Source organism: Nerophis ophidion, unplaced genomic scaffold, assembly GCF_033978795.1.
Source record: "Nerophis ophidion isolate RoL-2023_Sa unplaced genomic scaffold, RoL_Noph_v1.0 HiC_scaffold_97, whole genome shotgun sequence".
NCBI classification, from domain to species: domain Eukaryota; kingdom Metazoa; phylum Chordata; class Actinopteri; order Syngnathiformes; family Syngnathidae; genus Nerophis; species Nerophis ophidion.
Genome location: NW_026907019.1, coordinates 87,337 through 112,249, shown reverse-complemented (window position 1 = coordinate 112,249; position 24,913 = coordinate 87,337). Strand labels below are relative to the sequence as shown.

Sequence of the window (24,913 nt, the reverse complement as noted above, 5' to 3'; positions counted from 1 at the left end):
CCTCTATTGTCGAGGCGGCTGATTGGAGCTGTGGCCGCAAGGTTGTTGGTGCCTGTCGTGGCGGTAATCCCAGAACCCGTTGGTGGACACCAGCAGTGAGGGATGCCGTCAAGCTGAAGAAGGAGTCCTATCGGGTTCTTTTGGCTCATAGGACTCCGGAGGCAGTGGACGGGTACCGACGGGCCAAGCGGTGTGCAGCTTTAGCGGTCGCGGAGGCAAAAACTCGGACATGGGAAGAGTTCGGGGAAGCCACGGAAAACGACTTCCGGACGGCTTCGAAGCGATTCTGGACCACCATACGGCGCCTCAGGAAGGGGAAGCAGTGCACCATCAACACCGTGTATGGTGCGGATGGTGTTATGCTGACTTCGACTGCGGATGTTGTGGATCGGTGGAGGGAATACTTCGAAGACCTCCTCAATCCCACCAACACGTCTTCCTATGAGGAAGCAGTGCCTGGGGAATCTGTGGTGGACTCTCCTATTTCTGGGGCTGAGGTCGCTGAGGTAGTTAAAAAGCTCCTCGGCGGCAAGGCCCCGGGGGTGGATGAGATCCGCCCGGAATTCCTTAAGGCTCTGGATGCTGTGGGGCTGTCTTGGTTGACAAGACTCTGCAGCATCGCTTGGACATCGGGGGCGGTACCTCTGGATTGGCAGACCGGGGTGGTGGTCCCTCTCTTTAAGAAGGGGGACCGGAGGGTGTGTTCCAACAATCGTGGGATCACACTCCTCAGCCTTCCCGGTAAGGTTTTATTCAGGTGTACTGGAGAGGAGGCTTCGCCGGATAGTCGAACCTCGGATTCAGGAGGAACAGTGTGGTTTTCGTCCTGGTCGTGGAACTGTGGACCAGCTCTATACTCTCGGCAGGGTTCTTGAGGGTGCATGGGAGTTTGCCCAACCAGTCTACATGTGCTTTGTGGACTTGGAGAAGGCATTCGACCGTGTCCCTCGGGAAGTCCTGTGGGGAGTGCTCAGAGAGTATGGGGTATCGTACTGTCTTATTGGGGCAGTCCGCTCCCTGTATGATCAGTGTCAGAGCTTGGTCCGCATTGCCGGCAGTAAGTCGGACACGTTTCCAGTGAGGGTTGGACTCCGCCAAGGCTGTCCTTTGTCACCGATTCTGTTCATAACTTTTATGGACAGAATTTCTAGGCGCAGCCAAGGCGTTGAGGGGTTCCGGTTTGGTGGCCACGGGATTAGGTCTCTGCTTTTTGCAGATGATGTAGTCCTGATGGCTTCATCTGGCCGGGATCTTCAGCTCTCACTGGATCGGTTCGCAGCCGAGTGTGAAGCGACAGGAATGAGAATCAGCACCTCCAAGTCCGAGTCCAGGGTTCTCGCCCGGAAAAGGGTGGAGTGCCATCTCCGGGTTGGGGAGGAGACCCTGCCCCAAGTGGAGGAGTTCAAGTACCTAGGAGTCTTGTTCACGAGTGGGGGAAGAGTGGATCGTGAGATCGACAGGCGGATCGGTGCGGCGTCTTCAGTAATGCGGACGTTGTATCGATCCGTTGTGGTGAAGAAGGAGCTGAGCCGGAAGGCAAAGCTCTCAATTTACCGGTCGATCTACGTTCCCATCCTCACCTATGGTCATGAGCTTTGGGTCATGACCGAAAGGATAAGATCACGGGTACAAGCGGCCGAAATGAGTTTCCTCCGCCGGGTGGCGGGTCTCTCCCTTAGAGATAGGGTGAGAAGCTCTGCCATCCGGGAGGGACTCAAAGTAAAGCCGCTGCTCCTCCACTTCGAGAGGAGCCAGATGAAGTGGTTCGGGCATCTGGTCAGGATGCCACCCGAACACCTCCCTAGGGATGTGTTTAGGGCACGTCCAGCTGGTAGGAGGCCACGGGGAAGACCCAGGACACGTTGGGAAGACTATGTCTCCCGGCTGGCCTGGGAACGCCTCGGGATCCCCCGGGAAGAGCTAGACGAAGTGGCTGGAGATAGGGAAGTCTGGGCTTCCCTGCTTAGGCTGCTGCCCCCGCGACCCGACCTCGGATAAGCGGAAGATGATGGATGGATGGATGAATACTAATCATATATTTAATATTCATACAGTAAACATGTATTTATTATCCTCTAAATAAGGCACACTTGGAAATAATGCATTTCTTTATGTGTGCAGTTGCGGCAGAAGTCCACAGGAGGGCGCACGTTCCCTCTTAATAAGTCCGGTCCTCTCTGTCTCTATCTCTCTCTCTTTTTCCTTTTTTTTGTTTCTTTTATTTTTTTTACATAAGTTTGGTTTCTCATACACATATATCTATTCACTAAACATGTATTTAATATTAATACACTAAACATGTATTTAATATTTATACACTAAACATGTATTTAATATTAATACAAAAACATGTATTTAATATTAATAAACTAAACATGTATTTAACATGTATACACTAAACATGTATTTAATATTAATACAAAAACATGTATTTAATTTTAATAAACTAAACATATATTTAATATTATACACTAAACATGTATTTAACTTTTATACACTAAAAATGTATTTAATATTAATATACTAAACATGTATTAAATATTTATACACTAAACATGTATTTAATATTCATTCAATAAACATGTAGTTATTATTCTTACACTTAATATGTATTTAATATTAATACAAAAACATGTATTTAATTTTAATAAACTAAACATATAATTAATATTAATACACTAAAAATGTATTTAATATTTTTACACTAAACGTGTATTTAATATTTATACACTAAACATGTATTTAATATTCATACACTAAACATGTATTTAATAATCATATACTAAACGTATATGTAATTATATACTAATCATATATTTAATATTCATACAGTAAACATATATTTATTATCCTCTAAATAAGGCACACTTGGAAATAATGAATTTCTTTATGTGTGCAGTTGCGGCAGAAGTCCACAGGAGGACGCACGTTCCCTCTTAATAAGTCCGGTCCTCTCCGTCTCTCTCTCTCTCTTTTTCCTTTTTTTTGTTTCTTTTATTTTTTTTTACATAAGTTTGGTTTCTCATACACTTATATTTATACACTAAACATGTATTTAATATTAATACACTAAACATGTATTTAATATTTATACACTAAACATGTATTTAATTTTAATACAAAAACATGTATTTAATTTTAATAAACTAAACATATATTTAATATTAATACACTAAACATGTATTTAATATGAATACACTAAACATGTATTTAATATTCATACACTAAACATGTAGTTATTATTTATACACTAAACATGTATTTAATATTAATACAAAAATACGTATTTAATTTTAATAAACTAAACATGTAGTTATTATTTATACACTAAACATGTATTTAATATGTATACACTTAACATGTATTTAATATTAATACATTAAACATTAATTTGATATTCATACACTAAATATGTATTTAATATTCATACACTAAACATGTATTTAATATTAATACACTGATTATATATTTAGTAATCATATACTAAACGTATATGTAAGTATACACTAATCATATATTTAATTTTCATACAGTAACCATGTATTTAATATTTATACACTAAATATGTATTTAATATTCATACACTAAACATGTATTTAATATTCATACACTAAACATGTATTTAATATTCATACACTAAACATGTATTTAATATTAATACACTGAACATGTATTTAATAATCATATACTAAACGTATATGTAATAATATACTAATCATATATTTAATATTCATACAGTAAACATGTATTTATTATCCTCTAAATAAGGCACACTTGGAAATAATGAATTTCTTTATGTGTGCAGTTGCGGCAGAAGTCCACAGGAGGGCGCACGTTCCCTCTTAATAAGTCCGGTCCTCTCCGTCTCTCTCTCTCTCTTTTTCCTTTTTTTTGTTTCTTTTATTTTTTTTTTACATAAGTTTGGTTTCTCATACACTTATATTTATACACTAAACATGTATTTAATATTAATACACTAAACATGTATTTAATATTAATACACTAAACATGTATTCAATATTTATACACTAAACATGTATTTAATATTAATACACTAAACATGTATTTAATATTAATACAAAAACATGTATTTAATTTTAATAAACTAAACATATTTAATATTAATACACTAAACATGTATTTAATATTTATACACTTAACATGTATTTAACATTTATACACTAAACATGTTTTTAATATTAATACAAAAACATGTATTTAATTTTAATAAACTAAACATATATTTAATATTAACACATTTTGGGCTCCAGAGTACTGGAGCCCCAACGGAAAACGCTCTATAGCCCGCAGACTTTTTTTTGGGCTTTGGGAATCACTAATAAGCCGGAGTCCTTTGAACGCAGATTTCTTGCCGGGACATATGGTACAATACAATCGGCAAGATAGGATGGAGCTAGACCGTGTAGTATTTTATACGTAAGTAGTAAAACCTTAAAGTCACATCTTAAGTGCACAGGAAGCCAGTGCAGGTGAGCCAGTATAGGTATATATGTATGTATATATGTGTATAAAGATATATACAGTACAGGTATATATGTATGTATATATGTATATAAAGGTATATACAGTATAGGTATATATGTATGTATATATGTATATAAAGGTATATACAGTACAGGCGTAATGTGATCAAACTTTCTTGTTCTTGTCAAAAGTCTAGCAGCCGCATTTTGTACCAACTGTAATCTTTTAATGCTAGACATGGGGAGACCCGAAAATAATACGTTACAGTAGTCGAGGCGAGACGTAACAAACGCATGGATAATGATCTCAGCGTCTTTAGTGGACAGAATGGAGCGAATTGTAGCGATATTACGGAGATGAAAGAAGGCCGTTTTAGTAACGCTTTTAATGTGTGCCTCAAAGGAGAGAGTTGGGTCGAAGATAATACCCAGATTCTTTACCGTGTCGCCTTGTTTAATTGTTTGGTTGTCAAATGTTAGAGTTGTATTGTTAAATAGAGTTCGGTGTCTAGCAGGACCGATAATCAGCATTTCCGTTTTTTTGGCGTTGAGTTGCAAAAAGTTAGCGGACATCCATTGTTTAATTTCATTAAGACACGCCTCCAGCTGACTACAATCCGGCGTGTTGGTCAGCTTTAGGGGCATGTAGAGTTGGGTGTCATCAGCATAACAGTGAAAGCTAATACCGTATTTGCGTATGATGTCACCTAGCGGCAGCATGTAGATGCTGAAGAGTGCAGAGCCAAGGACCGAACCCTGGGGAACTCCACACGTTACCTTAACGTAGTCCGAGGTCACATTGTTATGGGAGACACACTGCATCCTATCAGTAAGATAAGAGTTAAACCAAGACAGGGCTAAGTCTGACATACCAATTTGTGTTTTGATACGTTCTAATAAAATATTATGATCGACAGTATCGAAAGCAGCGCTAAGATCGAGGAGCAGCAACATAGATGACGCATCAGAGTCCATCGTTAGCAATAGATCATTAGTCATTTTTGCGAGGGCTGTCTCCGTGGAGTGATTTGCCCTGAAACCGGATTGAAAGGTTTCACATAGATTGTTAGACGCTAAGTGTTCATTTAGCTGCTCCGCAACAATTTTTTCGAGGATTTTTGAAATAAAGGGAAGGTGAGACACCGGTCGGTAGTTTACCATGAGGTCAGGATCGAGGTTAGGTCTTTTAAATAGAGGATGAATAACCGCTTTTTTGAATGCTAGGGGAACAGTGCCCGAGGAGAGTGATAAGTTTATAATATTTAGCACTGATGGACCTAATAATACAAAGTGCTCCTTGATCAGTTTCCCAGGAAGAGGGTCAAGTAAACATGTTGTTTGTTTTATTCCATTTACACGTTGTAACAATTCCTCTAATGTTATTTCCTCAAAACGAGAGAAACTATTTTGGAGGGCAGTATCCGCCGTATATACAATCGTGTCAGTGTTAATAGAACCCCGTTGTAGCTGGGACGCATTGTCTTTAATCTCCTTTCTAATGACTTCAATTTTCTTACTAAAGAATTGCATAAAGTCATCAGCTGAGTGGGTTGAGCTACTGGAAGGAGTCCCTTGTTGGGTTAGCGATGCTACCGTACTAAACAAAAATTTAGGATCGTTTTTATTACGGTGGATGAGATTTGAGTAATAATTAGCTTTAGCTAAGGTAAGCATGCGTTTATAAGTTATTAAACCATCACTCCATGCTTGATGGTGCACCTCAAGTTTAGTCGTGCGCCATTTGCGTTCCAGCTTTCTGCATAATAATTTCTGAGCTCTTGTTTCTTCTGTAAACCACGGGGTGCGCTTTTTTGGAGCCTTTTTTAACTTTAGCGGTGCTATGTTATCAATGGTTTCGCGCAGGGCGTCGTTAAAGTTGTTAGTGAGGTTATCAATAGAGCCCACATACTTTGGGAATGGTGCCATTACCGAGGGCAGTAGGTCAGCAAGAGTTGTCTTTGTGGCCGTATTAATGTTGCGGCTGCTATAGCAGTTATTATTATTATTAGTTTGACGAACATGCGTCTGAACCTCGAATTTTATAAGGTAATGATCGGACAGTACTTTAGTATACGGGAGTATCGTAACTTTGGAAGCGGTGATACGCCTGACAAGCACTAGGTCTATCGTATTACCGTTGCGATGCGTGGGTTCATTTATTATTTGTGTGAGACCACAGCTATCAATTACAGTCTGGAGCGCTACGCACGGTGGGTCCGATGGGGTATTCATATGGATATTAAAGTCCCCCATTATGATTATATTATCGGCGTGTGTCACTAGATCAGCAACGAACTCTGAGAATTCATTGATAAAGTCCGAATAGGGCCCTGGGGGGCGGTAGATAACAGCCAGGTGTAGAGGCAGCGGTGTGACAGAGCTCATAGTAAGCACCTCAAACGATTTATATTTATTATTTATGTTAGGACTAAGGTTAAAGTTTTCGTTGTATATTAGTGCGACCCCCCCCCCCCCCCCACCCCTTTTAAGGGGACGGGCAATATGCGCATGTGTAAAGTTAGGAGGACATGACTCATTTAGCGCAAAAAAGTCATTTGGTTTAAGCCAGGTTTCACTGAGACCGATGACGTTAAGATTGTTGTCTCTGATAATATCATTAACTAACAACGTTTTGGGAGACAATGATCTTATGTTTAAAAAACCTATATTATAGGTTGTGGAAAAACTGTGCAACAAAATAAGAAAGGAATAAATCGAAGTGGGAGAACGAAAGGGGGCAAGAGGAGTCGTGACAGGAATCCCAAGAGGAGAAAATTTAGATGATCTGAAAAAAGAAATAAAAGGAGGAACTGTCACTATGATGAAAAGAATGATGGCATTTAGGAACGGTGAAAAGACTGAGAGCGAATCCGTGCCAGTGCAGTTTGCAGAGGAGGTCCTACCAGAGAGAATCATGATTGGGTATCTAAGCTTCTATGTTAGAGCTTACGTGCCACCCCCAGTACGTTGTTTCAAGTGCCAACACTATGGGCACATAGTAGTGTGTGTCATGTTAAGATGAGATGTGGAAGGTGTGGAGGAGAGCATGAATATGGACAATGTGGAGAAAATGAACAGGTCAAGTGCTGTAATTGTGGCGGGAATCACACAGCAGCGTATGGGGGCTGCATCAGAAGAAAACAGGCAACAGAAGTACAGCAAATCAGAGTTGAAAGAAATATTACATACGCAGAGGCAGTTAAAATAAGAAATCAAGAAAGTGCAGAACAGGACAGAAGTGAAAATAGTTCAAGAAATAAAAAACAAGAGGCAGCAAATACAGGAATTTCCATGGACAAACTAGTTGTATTCCTGGCTTATGTAATAAATTGTACAGAACAGGCTAGAAACAAGACTGAGAAAATCAAAATAATTGTCAAAGCAGCAGCAAAGTTTTTAAATGTAAAAGAACTATCCTGGGAACAGGTGCAAGGTGAGCTACAGAGAGTAGACGAGACCGAGTCATGTGACCACAATCCAACGCCATGTTAATTGTTCAGTGGAATGCCAGAAGTTTGATAGCAAACGGACAGGAATTAAAGGGATATATTAATAATATGAAAAGTAAACCGCAAATAATATGTATTCAAGAAACATGGCTGAAGCCAAAATTAAACTTTATAATAAAAGGATATATAACGATACGTAAAGATAGGAATGATGGGCAAGGAGAAGGATGTGCCATATTTATTAAGGAAGATATGCAATATTCAATATTAAAAGTAAAACAAGAACTAGAGATAGTAGGAGTAGAAGTATGGAATAATAAAGAAAGATACAAAGTACTAAACTTCTATAATCCATGCAAGAAATGAGAAATTCACCAACTAGAAACAATAATGGAGCACTGGAGTGGCAATATTATTTGGTGTGGTGACTTTAATGCACATAGCACAATGTGGGGTGAAAGGGATGACTGGAATGGGGAAACATTGGAAGCACTTTTGGAGGAAAAAGAAGTGGTGTGTGTGAATGATGGGTGGGGAACAAGGTTAGATGTCGTCACGGGTAAAGAAACAGCAATAGATTTAACACTAGTGTCACAAGGGTTAGCAGGAAAGGTGGAGTGGGAAGTAAATAAATACAGCACAATGGGAAGTGATCACTATCCAATCTTCATTCACATAAACATAAATCATAGGACAGAAAGCACTAGGATAGAAGGAAGATGGAAGTATAATCATGGTGACTGGGGGAAATTTAGGGAAATTACCAACATAACTTTAAAGGAAGTAGATATAAATCAAGATATTGAACAATTAAATACAGATATTACGGGGTGCATAATAGAAGCAGCCGAACAGAGCATACCAAGGAATAGTATAGGGAGAAGAAGGAAGATAGTGCCGTGGTGGACACAAGAGTGCACAGATGCAATACAAGAACGGAATAGAGCATTTAGAATATTGAGAAGAACACATCATTTCCAAGACATGATCCAATATAAAAAGCATCAAGCTAGAGTAAGGTATGTTATTAAAAAAACAAGAAAACACCATTGGAGAACTTTTTGTGAAACACTAAATAAACTACTCCTTTAAGCCAATTATTGCAGTATTTTTTGACGTAGAGAAAGCGTATGATATGTTGTGGAAACAGGGGTTGCTGATGAAACTAAATAAGATTGGGATTAGAGGAAGAATGTACAGATGGATAAAAGACTTTTTAACAAGTAGAACATTATTAGTAAAAATAGAGAATGAATATAGTAGAGAATACGAAGTGGAAAATGGGACCCCACAAGGGAGTATAATAAGTCCAGTACTATTTTCCATCATGATAAATGAAGTTTTTAGTGAAGTGGAAGGGTTAGTGGAGGTGGCATTGTTTGTGATGATGGAGTGATGTGGAAGAGAGGTAGAAATACAAATCATATAGAAAAGAAGATTGAAAAAGCGGTAAATAATATTCAAGACTGGGGAACGGCTTGGGGTTTAAGATTCTCTGTTGGAAAGACAAAAGTCATACATTTTACGAAGAGGAAAGTACAAAACAAGCTCCGAATAAAACTCTATGGAGAAAACATAGAAGAGGTACAAGTATTTAAATATTTAAGAATATGGTTTGATAAAAATATGAACTGGTCAACCCACATCAGCAAAATAGTGGAGCAAAGTAAAAAGGTGTTAAATATAATGAGGGCTTTGAGGGGTAAAGATTGGGGGGCTGATAGGTTGACATTGAAAACAATATATATCACTTTAATTCCATCTGTTATCGACTACGGATGCATTATTTATCAATCTGCTTCAAAAACTCTACTTGAGAAAATAGACCGGATCCAGTCGCAGGCGTTAAGATTATGTTGTGGAGCTACTAAATCTACTCCAGTGGCAGCATTACAAGTAGAAATGAATGAAAAACCTTTGGACATGAGGAGAGATCAACTCTCAGCAGTTTATTGGGCAAACTTAAAAGGATCCAAGCAAGGACATCCAACCCGTCAAGTGCTAATAAACTGCCAAGAAAAAGAGAAGAATAAAATGAATAGTTTTGGGTGGATAATAGGAGATATATGTATCAAAGCACAAATTGACAATATTAAAGTGAGCCCTACAGTACCAATTCCTGCAATACCACCGTGGATGTATGACAACCCAAAGGTAAACATGCAATTACTGAAGAATAGACATTTAAATAGTTACCATTGGATTGAGGAAATGTTTTTTGATAACATCATGATATTCACAGATGCATCAAAAACTATAAATAGTAAAGTAGGAGCTGCTGCAGTTATCCCACAAGGAAATATAGTGTTGAATAAAAGAATTAGTGATAAACTGTTTTTACGGGGGAATTGGTAGCAATTTATATGGCAGTTAACTGGATAGAGGAAAACAAAGCAAGGAAAGTAGTCGTGTGCTCGGACTCCAGCAGTGAATTGACGAGCATAAAAAACATAGCATCAGAAACAAGACAAGATATAGTTTATGAAATAGTTCAGGCAATCTACAGGATAAATAAAGCGGGAGGTGTGGTAACATTTCTCTGGGTTCCTGCTCATGTAGGAGTTGAGGGAAATGAGTTAGCTGATAGATACGCAAAACAAGCAAGCACTAAAACAGAAGTAAACATGGAGATGAAGCACAGTAAAGAAGAAGTGAAGAGCATCATTAAGATAGAACACAATAAAAAGTGGCAGGATAATTGGAATAAGGAAACAAAAGGTAGAGAGTTTTACAAAGTCCAGAGGAATGTAGGTGTCATGAGAGGAGGAATAGAAATAGGAAAGAAGAAGACATTATTACTAGAATGAGATTAGGACATACATATCTAAATAGGTCACTAAAATTGATAGGAAAACATACTAGAGGGCTGTGATTTTTGCCACCAGATAGAAAATGTTGACCATGTTTTAATACAATGTAGGAAATACAATAGAGAAAGAGAAATACTGGAAAATAAGTTAGCAAAAGAAAATATTAGGTTAGCAGTGGGAGATATATTAGGATTGCATTCAGAAAACATAGGATATAAAGCAATATAAACATATTTAAAAAACACTGGGTTAAGTAAAAGAATATAGAGTAGGGATCCACCTGGGTCCACACTCCATTACAGTAGGTGGCGCTAATGCACACCACAAGGTTGCTTGCCAACCGCCATAAAAACAAAAGAAGAAGAAGAAGAAGAAGCAGAGCAGTACTGCCTTGTAACGTCAAGTGTGCTAACTGTCGTGAAAGCACATCGACACAGAAAGCCGCGAACAGGACGCTAATAAGTCAGTCTTATTATTTGTTCTCCAGTTTGAAATATTTACGTCGTATAAAATACATATTTGATTCTTTAGTTAAGGATAAAGTGGTCTCTATGCGCTAGAAACACTGTGCCGCTTCTCGTGCTATCTTTGCTTGTTAGTTAGCTTAGCTCGCTAGTTAGCTTAGCTTGTTAGCTGCTAACAGAAGACACAGAAGTTATCAACACATCGCTAAGTAGAGATCAAGTGTGAGAGTAAAGTGTTGTGATTGTGTGAAAATGTCTACATTACAAATGTTGAGAGCGTTGGTGGATCAGCGACTAACTGCTGCCGTTGAAGAAATATTTGTAGTGTTAGAAAGAACGATAGCAGAATACCAGGCGGAACTTTCTAGAACAAAGGAGGACAACTATCAACTACTGGACGCTGTTTTCAAGAAACATCAAGTTGTGTCACACAGAACAGGTTTGTTGACTTCTTACTCTCACATCTTTACTAACTTTATATTTGATTAATAACAAGAACGTGACATTTGGAATATATAATATAATCACAATGAAGAGTGGTGGAACAAGTCAGAGCTGGGCCGGGGGCGGCCCCCATGACGGGGCCTCCTAAACCTAAATAATAAAGCTAATTCCAACATCATCTTATAACACACACATGCCTCTCTAGGGTTACCGCCAACAATCTTTGACCAAGTTTTAAAAAGTTTCCCAGACATTTTTTGCTGAAATTTGCATTTTCCTGACATGTATTTATTTTCTCACTTTCACCACAGCATCAGCCCGTTCACAGGATGTAGAAAACATCTCAAAGGGGATCTGATTTTTGTTTTAACTTTGCCTACCTTTCACACCCCTAATGTAACACAATAACATGTTTTTATTTTTTTATGTATTCTAATTCCTAAACAAATGTTAGCAAAACCTCAACTATCCTAATTCTAACAATGGAGTCAATGGGAGCGCCTCTAATCCGCTCACTAAGCCCCCTAAACGAGAATTAGTTGATCAATATAATATACCCAGAATGCTATCTCTTTAAAACATGCTGTAAAAATGCATATCCTCAGGAAATATGCCTTATAATAGTCACAAACTGGAGGATACATTTTTACTTAGATAACATTTTAAAAATAGTTTAAAGGTTTTATGGAATTTTCCAGGGTGTACACCGCCTTCCGCCCCCCTGTTTGATTGATTGATTGAGACTTTTATTAGTAGATTGCACAGTACAGTACATATTCCGTGCAATTGACCACTACATGGTAACACCATTCGGGTGTTTTTTAAACAAGTTTTTCAACTTGAGGTAGAAAATGGATGGATGGATGGAAGAAGACACATCACAATACAACCATACAGGATAAAAGTTGGCTTTTGCGGCGCTAGCTTAATGCTAACATACAATGGACGACCACATTGACAGGCTAACAAAAATTAGCATTGCGATCGTTTTAAACTTGTACAAAGGTTTAACAAATAGGAGTTTACTTGAACAAAACTGACACAAAACAACAGATGCATTTTTACTTCCATACTTATAATCCCCAAACTGTGTAGAAACTAAACGTCGTACTACTAGGCCATTATGTTTATCAAACCTTAAAACTCTGATTTAGTATGGGACATAATACAATAGTTTCCACTCACAAAGACCCCAAACATCCACATTTTTAACCACTGATTTGTATTTTTGATGTTCAGTTGGCCGACCAGAGGAATTAGTTGTCATGACAGCTAACTGTATCTTCTTACATCACACGTTCCACCATCCTCCATTGCAGCAAATACATTTCTTACATGTATTATTATCACTGAAGGACAGTAGAAAAAGGCTAAACATGTTACACACAAAGGACGGGCAGGCTAATTGCTAAGCTAGCCACTAAACTAGCTTGAAACAAGAATAAATAATTGCTTAATAATATTTCCTATTTAAAATCAATTGGCATGTTTTCAAACTTCAACCATTTACACATGTTTCAACTGATTCAAACCATTCCACTTTCAACATATTCCACTAATCCTGGACATTCAATCTATTATTTTTCCAAGTTCAAAAAAATTCCAGGAATTCACATTTTTCAAACCCTTTCTTGACCCTTTTTTCTGGCGACAAGTCCTTCCACATTTTTCAACCGATCCATCGTCAATCAGGAAAAAAAAAATGTTGTTTTTCGAACTTGGAAAAATTCCAGGTTTTCAGAAGATTCCAGGAATTTCATAATACCATTTCTCAATTAAAATTGTTACTACTTCAACATTTCTCGACCGATTTGAAAAAGTCCAACACTCACTGTTCAGAACATTCACAGTTTTCCCCAAAAATCCCACTTTTCCCAAAATTCCCAAATTTCCAGGAAGTTACCATTGATATGAACCTATTCAAACCATTCCAACATCAACATATTCCACTCGTCCTGGACATTCAAAATAACATGTTCCCAAGTTTTAAACCAAATTACAGTTTTCCTGGAAATTCCAACTCTTCAACATTTAAACCATTCCAACATTCAAACTATTTGTACATTCTTACTACATTCTGTCAGCATTTCAGTTCAACTTCAGTATTGGAGCATTCACACACAATTCCTTCAGGAATTGTTTCATCTACTTATTATTATTATTATTATTATAATTAAATGTAGCGTACTACATTGAATGTGTGGACTGCATGAATGATGCCTTCTCAGTTCTCACTCTAACGCAATTTGAGTGTCCAGAAACGCACTAAATTAATGTAATCCATTATTACTATTATTAATAAGATAAACAAGTTATCTTTTGAAGGTGTAGTCAGTAATCTGATTACTTCATCCCAGTTTAACTGTGGTGACACTATCTAAATCAGGGGTGGCCATTACGTCGATCGCGAGCTACCAGTCGACCGCGGGGGGTGTGTCAGTCGATCTCCAGCCAGGCTTTTAAAAAAAATAGACCTAAAAATGAGTGATCATCAATCTTCACCAAGACGTCACTTAAATGACATTCACGGTACCGGAGGGTCTTGTGAGATGACGCTGGCTGCTGCAAGATCATTATGATGAAAATATGACCGAGAGGAAGGCGAGAAACACTTTTTATTTCAACAGACTCTTGCGCCGTACCTTCCGTCAAAACTCTAAAGGCCGACTGCACATTTCCTATCTTCACAATAAAATCCCTGCTTCATGCTGCCTGCGCTAACTAAATACAGAGCTTCGGAAAACTGGCGCGCACAAGCGATCCCTCAGAAAGCTGGCGTGCACATCACTTGTGCACGCCAGCTTTCCGAGACTCTTATTTTGTTAGCGCAGGCAGCATGAAGCAGGGCTTTTATTGTGAAGATAGGAAATGTGCAGTCGGCCTTTAGAGTTTTGACGGAAGGGACGGCGCGAAAGTCTGTTGAAATAAAAAGTGTTTCTCGCCTTCCTCTCTGTCATTTTTTCATAATAATGAACTGGCAGCAGCCAGCGTCATCTCACAAGACCCTCGGGTGCCGTGAATGTCAATCAAGCAAGCTACGGAATTTGCCGCCAACGTTTTTCTTGTAAAGTGTATGGAAGCTGGATGAATTAGATGCCAAAAACCAACTACTTTCATATGGTATTGTACAGAAAGGACAACATTTTTTCTCCTCCATTTGAAAATGTGGGCGTTATCATCATTACTGTCTGATTCCAATCAATGCAAGTCATCAGAATCAGGTAATACACCAACTTATATTCTTGTCTTTGTGAAAGAAAGACATCTATATGTGTTACACATGCTTGTATTATCATTAAACACATTTAACTTGTTTACAAAAATGTCTCTTTCATAAATAAATAAATATAAATGATATATATAAATGAGGTAGATCCCCTCGAGTTGGTCAATTGAAAAGTAGCTCGCCTGCAGAAAAAGTGTGGGCACCCCTGACCTAAATGAAAGCAACACAGATGTCATCTTTCTTGGCCAACATGTTGACTGTGCTCATGCTTCTTTTATAACGGACATGTCTCTAAAGATGAATGTGAAAATCACAGTAATTATTGTCCACCAGCAGGGGGAGCTCATCACTAGTACTACTGTGTGGAAGCTGGCATGTGGTACATTATTTCCTGTGTGTGTATGACTTATTCAGAGGGAGAACAGCACACTTTCACGTATGGCGTCTACCATTAAGGATTGCAGGAATGACTTTTAGGATGATTTTATATGAATAAGGTGGATTGGATGTTGGCCTGGGAAGACATTCCCCTGAAGGTCTTCTTCATGTGTCAGCTGGAAGTACCCTGACTGCTGTGAGGGGAAACTGATGAGATTGTGAGATCATATGTTGGTGCAAGACAATGTCTCATGTGACTGAGCAAAGCTGGACTTTTCTCAAGAATGTTTGTTTTCTCCTGTCCCACAGACCTCGATGAAGAACATCTACCTCATGAGCAGGAGAAGGAACCACAGTCCCCCCACATACACAAGGAAGAAGAGGTACCACAGCCCCCCCACATTAAAGAGGAAGACGAGAAGCCACAGACCCATAATGTTAAACTGACCCTTCACATTAAAGGGCAAGCGGAGGACCCACTGATCTTACACATCAAAAAGGAAGAGGATGATCAACTGACCCCTCACTTTAAGGAGCAAGAGAACCTGCTGACCCCTCACATTAAAGAGGAAGAGGTAGACCAACTGACCCCCTACTTTAAAGAGGAAGAGGAAGACCATGAGCCGCCGCACATTAAAGAGGAAGAGGAGGAAGTGGGCATCAGTCAGCCTAAATGGTTGGAGGAGTTCCCAGTGACTGGTGTCCCTGTGAAGAGTGAAGATGATGAGGTGAAAGGTGAAAGTGAGGAGAGGGGAGGGGGGGAGCCTCCAAGCAGCAGCTCAACACAACACATGACAACAGAAGCTGATGGAGACCACTGTGGAGGATCACAAGCAGACAAGCTCTTAGCTCCACTATCAGATAGTGAGGACACAACGTCACACTCTCCTGACACTGATGATGAAGACTCTAAAGATGATAAGACATGTCACACTGACAACACTCACTTCACATCTTCTCACTGTCACAAAACTTTTAAATACCATAGTTATCTGAAAAGACACATGAGAACACACACTGGTGAAGAACCTTTCGTCTGTTCAATCTGTAGTAAAGGTTTTGTAGAAAGTCGCGATTTGAAAAGACACATGAGAACACACACTGGTGAAAAACCTTTTTCCTGTTCAACCTGTGGTAAAGTTTTTACACAAAGTCAACATTTGAAAGTACACACTAGAACACACACTGGTGAAAAACCTTTCATCTGTTCAATCTGTGGTAAAGGTTTTACAGAAAGTCGGAATTTGAAAGTACACACTGGGGAAAAACCTTTTTCATGTTCAATCTGTAGTAAAGGTTTTGCAGAAAGTCGATATTTGAAAGAACATATGAGAACACACACTGGTGAAAAACCTTTTATTTGTTCAATCTGTCGCTTATCTTTCGCAAGGAAGGGATATTTGAAAGTGCACAGGAGAACACACACTGGTGAAAAACCTTTTTCCTGTTCAATCTGTGGTAAAGGTTTTACACAAAGTCTGAGTTTGAAAAGACACATGAGAACACACACTGGTGAAAAATCTTTTCCCTGTTCAATCCGTGGTAAAGGTTTTACACATAGTACAGATGTGAAAGTACACATGAAAACACACACTGGTGAAAAATCACATTCCTGTTCAATCTGCAACAGAAGCTTTAGTCGACAATCAACCCTTGTAAGACACATGAGAACACACACTGGTGAAAAACCTTTTTCCTGTTCAACCTGTGGTAAAGTTTTTACACAAAGTCAACATTTGAAAGTACACACTAGAACACACACTGGTGAAAAACCTTTCATCTGTTCAATCTGTGGTAAAGGTTTTACAGAAAGTCGGAATTTGAAAGTACACACGAGAACACACACTGGGGAAAAACCTTTTTCATGTTCAATCTGTAGTAAAGGTTTTGCAGAAAGTCGATATTTGAAAGAACATATGAGAACACACACTGGTGAAAAACCTTTTATTTGTTCAATCTGTCGCTTATCTTTCGCAAGGAAGGGATATTTGAAAGTGCACAGGAGAACACACACTGGTGAAAAACCTTTTTCCTGTTCAATCTGTGGTAAAGGTTTTACACAAAGTCTGAGTTTGAAAAGACACATGAGAACACACACTGGTGAAAAATCTTTTTCCTGTTCAATCCGTGGTAAAGGTTTTACACATAGTACAGATGTGAAAGTACACATGAAAACACACACTGGTGAAAAATCACATTCCTGTTCAATCTGCAACAGAAGCTTTAGTCGACAATCAACCCTTGTAAGACACATGAGAACACACACTGGTGAAAAACCTTTTTCCTGTTCAACCTGTGGTAAAGTTTTTACACAAAGTCAACATTTGAAAGTACACACTAGAACACACACTGGTGAAAAACCTTTCATCTGTTCAATCTGTGGTAAAGGTTTTACAGAAAGTCGGAATTTGAAAGTACACACGAGAACACACACTGGGGAAAAACCTTTTTCATGTTCAATCTGTAGTAAAGGTTTTGCAGAAAGTCGATATTTGAAAGAACATATGAGAACACACACTGGTGAAAAACCTTTTATTTGTTCAATCTGTCGCTTATCTTTCGCAAGGAAGGGATATTTGAAAGTGCACAGGAGAACACACACTGGTGAAAAACCTTTTTCCTGTTCAATCTGTGGTAAAGGTTTTACACAAAGTCTGAGTTTGAAAAGACACATGAGAACACACACTGGTGAAAAATCTTTTTCCTGTTCAATCCGTGGTAAAGGTTTTACACATAGTACAGATGTGAAAGTACACATGAAAACACACACTGGTGAAAAATCACATTCCTGTTCAATCTGCAACAGAAGCTTTAGTCGACAATCAACCCTTGTAAGACACATGAGAACACACACTGGTGAAAAACCTTTTTCCTGTTCAACCTGTGGTAAAGTTTTTACACAAAGTCAACATTTGAAAGTACACACTAGAACACACACTGGTGAAAAACCTTTCATCTGTTCAATCTGTGGTAAAGGTTTTACAGAAAGTCGGAATTTGAAAGTACACACGAGAACACACACTGGGGAAAAACCTTTTTCATGTTCAATCTGTAGTAAAGGTTTTGCAGAAAGTCGATATTTGAAAGAACATATGAGAACACACACTGGTGAAAAACCTTTTATTTGTTCAATCTGTCGCTTATCTTTCGCAAGGAAGGGATATTTGAAAGTGCACAGGAGAACACACACTGGTGAAAAACCTTTTTCCTGTTCAATCTGTGGTAAAGGTTTTACACAAAGTCTGAGTTTGAAAAAACACATGAGAACACACACTGGTGAAAAATCTTTTTCCTGTTCAATCCGTGGTAAAGGTTTTACACATAGTACAGATGTGAAAGTACACATGAAAACACACACTGGTGAAAAATCACATTCCTGTTCAATCTGCAACAGAAGCTTTAGTCGACAATCAACCCTTGTAAGACACATGAGAACACACACTGGTGAAAAACCTTTTTCCTGTTCAACCTGTGGTAAAGTTTTTACACAAAGTCAACATTTGAAAGTACACACTAGAACACACACTGGTGAAAAACCTTTCATCTGTTCAATCTGTGGTAAAGGTTTTACAGAAAGTCGGAATTTGAAAGTACACACGAGAACACACACTGGGGAAAAACCTTTTTCATGTTCAATCTGTAGTAAAGGTTTTGCAGAAAGTCGATATTTGAAAGAACATATGAGAACACACACTGGTGAAAAACCTTTTATTTGTTCAATCTGTCGCTTATCTTTCGCAAGGAAGGGATATTTGAAAGTGCACAGGAGAACACACACTGGTGAAAAACCTTTTTCCTGTTCAATCTGTGGTAAAGGTTTTACACAAAGTCTGAGTTTGAAAAGACACATGAGAACACACACTGGTGAAAAATCTTTTTCCTGTTCAATCCGTGGTAAAGGTTTTACACATAGTACAGATGTGAAAGTACACATGAAAACACACACTGGTGAAAAATCACATTCCTGTTCAATCTGCAACAGAAGCTTTAGTCGACAATCAACCCTTGTAAGACACATGAGAACACACACTGGTGAAAAACCTTTTTCCTGTTCAACCTGTGGTAAAGTTTTTACACAAAGTCAACATTTGAAAGTACACACTAGAACACACACTGGTGAAAAACCTTTCATCTGTTCAATCTGTGGTAAAGGTTTTACAGAAAGTCGGAATTTGAAAGTACACACGAGAACACACACTGGGGAAAAACCTTTTTCATGTTCAATCTGTAGTAAAGGTTTTGCAGAAAGTCGATATTTGAAAGAACATATGAGAACACACACTGGTGAAAAACCTTTTATTTGTTCAATCTGTCGCTTATCTTTCGCAAGGAAGGGATATTTGAAAGTGCACAGGAGAACACACACTGGTGAAAAACCTTTTTCCTGTTCAATCTGTGGTAAAGGTTTTACACAAAGTCTGAGTTTGAAAAAACACATGAGAACACACACTGGTGAAAAATCTTTTTCCTGTTCAATCCGTGGTAAAGGTTTTACACATAGTACAGATGTGAAAGTACACATGAAAACACACACTGGTGAAAAATCACATTCCTGTTCAATCTGCAACAGAAGCTTTAGTCGACAATCAACCCTTGTAAGACACATGAGAACACACACTGGTGAAAAACCTTTTTCCTGTTCAACCTGTGGTAAAGTTTTTACACAAAGTCAACATTTGAAAGTACACACTAGAACACACACTGGTGAAAAACCTTTCATCTGTTCAATCTGTGGTAAAGGTTTTACAGAAAGTCGGAATTTGAAAGTACACACGAGAACACACACTGGGGAAAAACCTTTTTCATGTTCAATCTGTAGTAAAGGTTTTGCAGAAAGTCGATATTTGAAAGAACATATGAGAACACACACTGGTGAAAAACCTTTTATTTGTTCAATCTGTTGCTTATCTTTCGCAAGGAAGGGATATTTGAAAGTGCACAGGAGAACACACACTGGTGAAAAACCTTTTTCCTGTTCAATCTGTGGTAAAGGTTTTACACAAAGTCTGAGTTTGAAAAGACACATGAGAACACACACTGGTGAAAAATCATTTTCCTGTTCAATCCGTGGTAAAGGTTTTACACATAGTACAGATGTGAAAGTACACATGAAAACACACACTGGTGAAAAATCACATTCCTGTTCAATCTGCAACAGAAGCTTTAGTCGACAATCAACCCTTGTAAGACACATGAGAACACACACTGGTGAAAAACCTTTTTCCTGTTCAACCTGTGGTAAAGTTTTTACACAAAGTCAACATTTGAAAGTACACACTAGAACACACACTGGTGAAAAACCTTTCATCTGTTCAATCTGTGGTAAAGGTTTTACAGAAAGTCGGAATTTGAAAGTACACACGAGAACACACACTGGGGAAAAACCTTTTTCATGTTCAATCTGTAGTAAAGGTTTTGCAGAAAGTCGATATTTGAAAGAACATATGAGAACACACACTGGTGAAAAACCTTTTATTTGTTCAATCTGTCGCTTATCTTTCGCAAGGAAGGGATATTTGAAAGTGCACAGGAGAACACACACTGGTGAAAAACCTTTTTCCTGTTCAATCTGTGGTAAAGGTTTTACACAAAGTCTGAGTTTGAAAAGACACATGAGAACACACACTGGTGAAAAACCTTTTTCCTGTTCAATCTGCAACAGAAGCTTTTGTGAAGGATCAAACCTTTTAGTACACATGAGAAGACACCCAGGAGAGAAAGTGTTGAGTTGCAGTGTGTGTGGTGAAAGATTGTCTTCTAAGTACCAGTGTAAGAAACACAAGTGTGCTGGTGAGAACAGCAGCAGCAAATGAAACTGCAGGATTTGAAATAAACTGTCCAGACTTTCATTTTGACTTTCTAACAACATCAGCACATATAACATGTGTGACATTGTTGTTTGTCTAACAATCTGTTTAATATGCTTCTGCATTTATAGATTATATATTTTGTATAAGTGTTTTTTCTTACTCGAGTACCTGCATTAATTTGCAACATTGTGTACTTTTATTAAAAATTGAACAGAACAATTTGACTGAAAAGGTGAGAGTAATCAGTACAAAACATATTTTACATACATTAAAAAAATGTAAGTGTATATATATTCATCATACAATATTAGACTTATTCATAATAGTGTTTTTATAGGTGTTTGAAATATTGAAGTGTGACATATTTTATTTCTAATTATTAATCATCCCATGGATTAGCACCTTTATATGATATACATATCAATCAATCAATCAATGTTTATTTATATAGCCCTAAATCACTAGTGTCTCAAAGGGCTGCACAAACCACTACGACATCCTCGGTAGGCCCACATAAGGGCAAGGAAAACTCACACCCAGTGGGACGTCGGTGACAATAATGACCCAGTGGGACGTCGGTGACAATGATGACTATGAGAACCTTGGAGAGGAGGAAAGCAATGGATGTCGAGCGGGTCTAACATGATACTGTGAAGGTTCAATCCATAATGGATCCAACACAGTCGCGAGAGTCCAGTCCAAAGCGGATCCAACACAGCAGCGAGAGTCCCGTTCACAGCGGAGCCAGCAGGAAACCATCCCAAGCGGAGGCGGATCAGCAGCGCAGAGATGTCCCCAGCCGATACACAGGCAAGCAGTACATGGCCACCAGATCGGACCGGACCCTCTCCACAAGGGAGAGTGGGACATAGGAGAAAAAGAAAAGAAACGGCAGATCAACTGGTCTAAAAAGGGAGTCTATTTAAAGGCTAGAGTATACAAATGAGTTTTAAGGTGAGACTTAAATGCTTCTACTGAGGTGGCATCTCAAACCTTTACCGGGAGGGCATTCCAGAGTACTGGAGCCCGAAAATAAAACACTCTATAGCCCGCAGACTTTTTTTGGGCTTTGGGAATCACTAATAAGCCGGAGTCCTTTGAACGCAGATTTCTTGCCGGGACATATGGTACAATACAATCGGCAAGATAGGATGGAGCTAGACCGTGTAGTATTTTATACGTAAGTAGTAAAACCTTAAAGTCACATCTTAAGTGCACAGGAAGCCAGTGCAGGTGAGCCAGTATAGGTATATATGTATGTATATATGTATATAAAGGTATATACAGTATAGGTATATATGTATGTATATATGTATATAAAGGTATATACAGTATAGGTATATATGTATGTATATATGTATATAAAGGTATATACAGTACAGGCGTAATGTGATCAAACTTTCTTGTTCTTGTCAAAAGTCTAGCAGCCGCATTTTGTACCAACTGTAATCTTTTAATGCTAGACATGGGGAGACCCGAAAATAATACGTTACAGTAATCGAGACGAGACGTAACAAACGCATCGATAATGATCTCAGCGTCTTTAGTGGACAGAATGGAGCGAATTTTAGCGATATTACGGAGATGAAAGAAGGCCGTTTTAGTAACGCTTTTAATGTGTGCCTCAAAGGAGAGAGTTGGGTCGAAGATAATACCCAGATTCTTTACCGAGTCGCCTTGTTTAATTTTTTGGTTGTCAAATGTTAAAGTTGTATTATTGAATAGAGGTCGGTGTCTAGCAGGACCGATAATCAGCATTTCCGTTTTTTTGGCGTTGAGTTGCAAAAAGTTAGCGGACATCCATTGTTTAATTTCATTAAGACACGCCTCCAGCTGACTACAATCCGGCGTGTTGGTCAGCTTTAGGGGCATGTAGAGTTGGGTGTCATCAGCATAACAGTGAAAGCTAACACCGTATTTGCGTATGATGTCACCTAGCGGCAGCATGTAGATGCTGAAGAGTGCAGGGCCAAGGACCGAACCCTGGGGAACTCCACACGTTACCTTAACGTAGTCCGAGGTCACATTGTTATTGGAGACACACTGCATCCTATCAGTAAGATAAGAGTTAAACCAAGACAGGGCTAAGTCTGACATACCAATTCGTGTTTTGATACGTTCTAATAAAATATTATGATCGACGGTATCGAAAGCAGCGCTAAGATCGAGGAGCAGCAACATAGATGACGCATCAGAGTCCATCGTTAGCAATAGATCATTAGTCAATTTTGCGAGGGCTGTCTCCGTGGAGTGATTTGCCCTGAAACCGGATTGAAAGGTTTCACATAGATTGTTAGACGCTAAGTGTTCATTTAACTGCTCCGCAACAATTTTTTCGAGGATTTTTGAAATGAAGGGAAGGTGAGACACCGGTCGGTAGTTTACCATGAGGTCAGGATCGAGGTTAGGTCTTTTAAGAAGAGGATGAATAACCGCTTTTTTGAATGCTAGGGGAACAGTGCCCGAGGAAAGTGATAAGTTTATAATATTTAGCACTGATGGACCTAATAATACAAAGAGCTCCTTGATCAGTTTCCCAGGAAGAGGGTCAAGTAAACATGTTGTTTGTTTTATTCCATTTACACATTGTAACAATTCCTCTAATGTTATTTCCTCAAAACGAGAGAAACTATTTTGGAGGGCAGTATCCGCCGTATATACAATCGTGTCAGTGTTAATAGAACCCCGTTGTAGCTGGGACGCATTGTCTTTAATCTCCTTTCTAATGACTTCAATTTTCTTACTAAAGAATTGCATAAAGTCATCAGCTGAGTGGGTGGAGCTACTGGAAGGGGTCCCTTGTTGGGTTAGCGATGCTACCGTACTAAATAAAAATTTAGGATCGTTTTTATTACGGTTGATGAGATTTGAGTAATATTTAGCTTTAGCTAAGGTAAGCATGCGTTTATAAGTTATTAAACTATCACTCCATGCTTGATGGTGCACCTCAAGTTTAGTCGTGCGCCCTTTGCATTCTAGCTTTCTACATAATAATTTCTGAGCTCCAGTTTCTTCTGTAAACCACGGGGTACGCTTTTTTGGAGCCTTTTTTAACTTTAGCGGTGCTATGTTATCAATGGTTTCGCGCAGGGCGTTGTTAAAGTTGTTAGTGAGGTTATCAATAGAGCCCACATACTTTGGGAATGGTGCCATTACCGAGGGCAGTAGGTCAGCAAGAGTTGTCGTTGTGGCAGCATTAATGTTGCGGCTGCTGTAGCATTTATTATTATGAGTGTGCCGAACATGAGTCTGAACTTCAAATTTTATAAGGTAATGATCGGACATTACTTTAGTATACGGGAGTATCATAACTTTGGAAACGGTGATACCTCTGACAAGCACTAGGTCTATCGTATTATGGCTGCGATGCGTCGGTTCATTTATTATTTGTGTAAGGCCGAACCTATCAATTAGTCTGGAGCGCCACGCATGGTGGGTCCGATGGGGTATTCATATGAATATTAAAGTCCCCCATTATAATTATATTATTGGCGTGCATCACTAGATCAGCAACAAACTCTGAAAATTCACTGATAAAGTTTGAATAGGGCCCTGGAGGGCAGTAGATAACAGACACCACCATGCTTGACGGTGGAATGGTGTTCCTGGGATTAAAGGCCTCACATTTTTTTCCTCGAAAAATATTGCTGGACATTGTGGCCAAACAGCTAATTTTTTGTTTCATCTGACCATGGAACTTTACTCCAGAAAGTCTTATCTTTGTCCATGTGATGCCAGATGAAACATAAAATGAGCTGTTTGGCCACAATACCCAGCAAAATGTTTGGAGGAAAAAAAGGTGAGGGCTTTAATCCCAGGAACACCATGCCCACCATCATTGCTGTTTG

At 38.8% G+C, this 24,913-nt stretch overlaps 1 protein-coding gene across 1 annotated transcript; it reads left to right on the top strand.

The window, feature by feature from the left end:
• Positions 1 to 16,337: 16,337 nt before the first annotated feature.
• LOC133547404 (zinc finger protein 721-like) lies at positions 16,338 to 21,104 on the top strand (the record flags this gene model as incomplete). Its single annotated transcript, XM_061893087.1, has 1 exon — positions 16,338 to 21,104. A coding segment is annotated over one exon (4,731 nt), but the record flags the coding sequence as incomplete, so codon positions are not given.
• Positions 21,105 to 24,913: the final 3,809 nt, after the last annotated feature.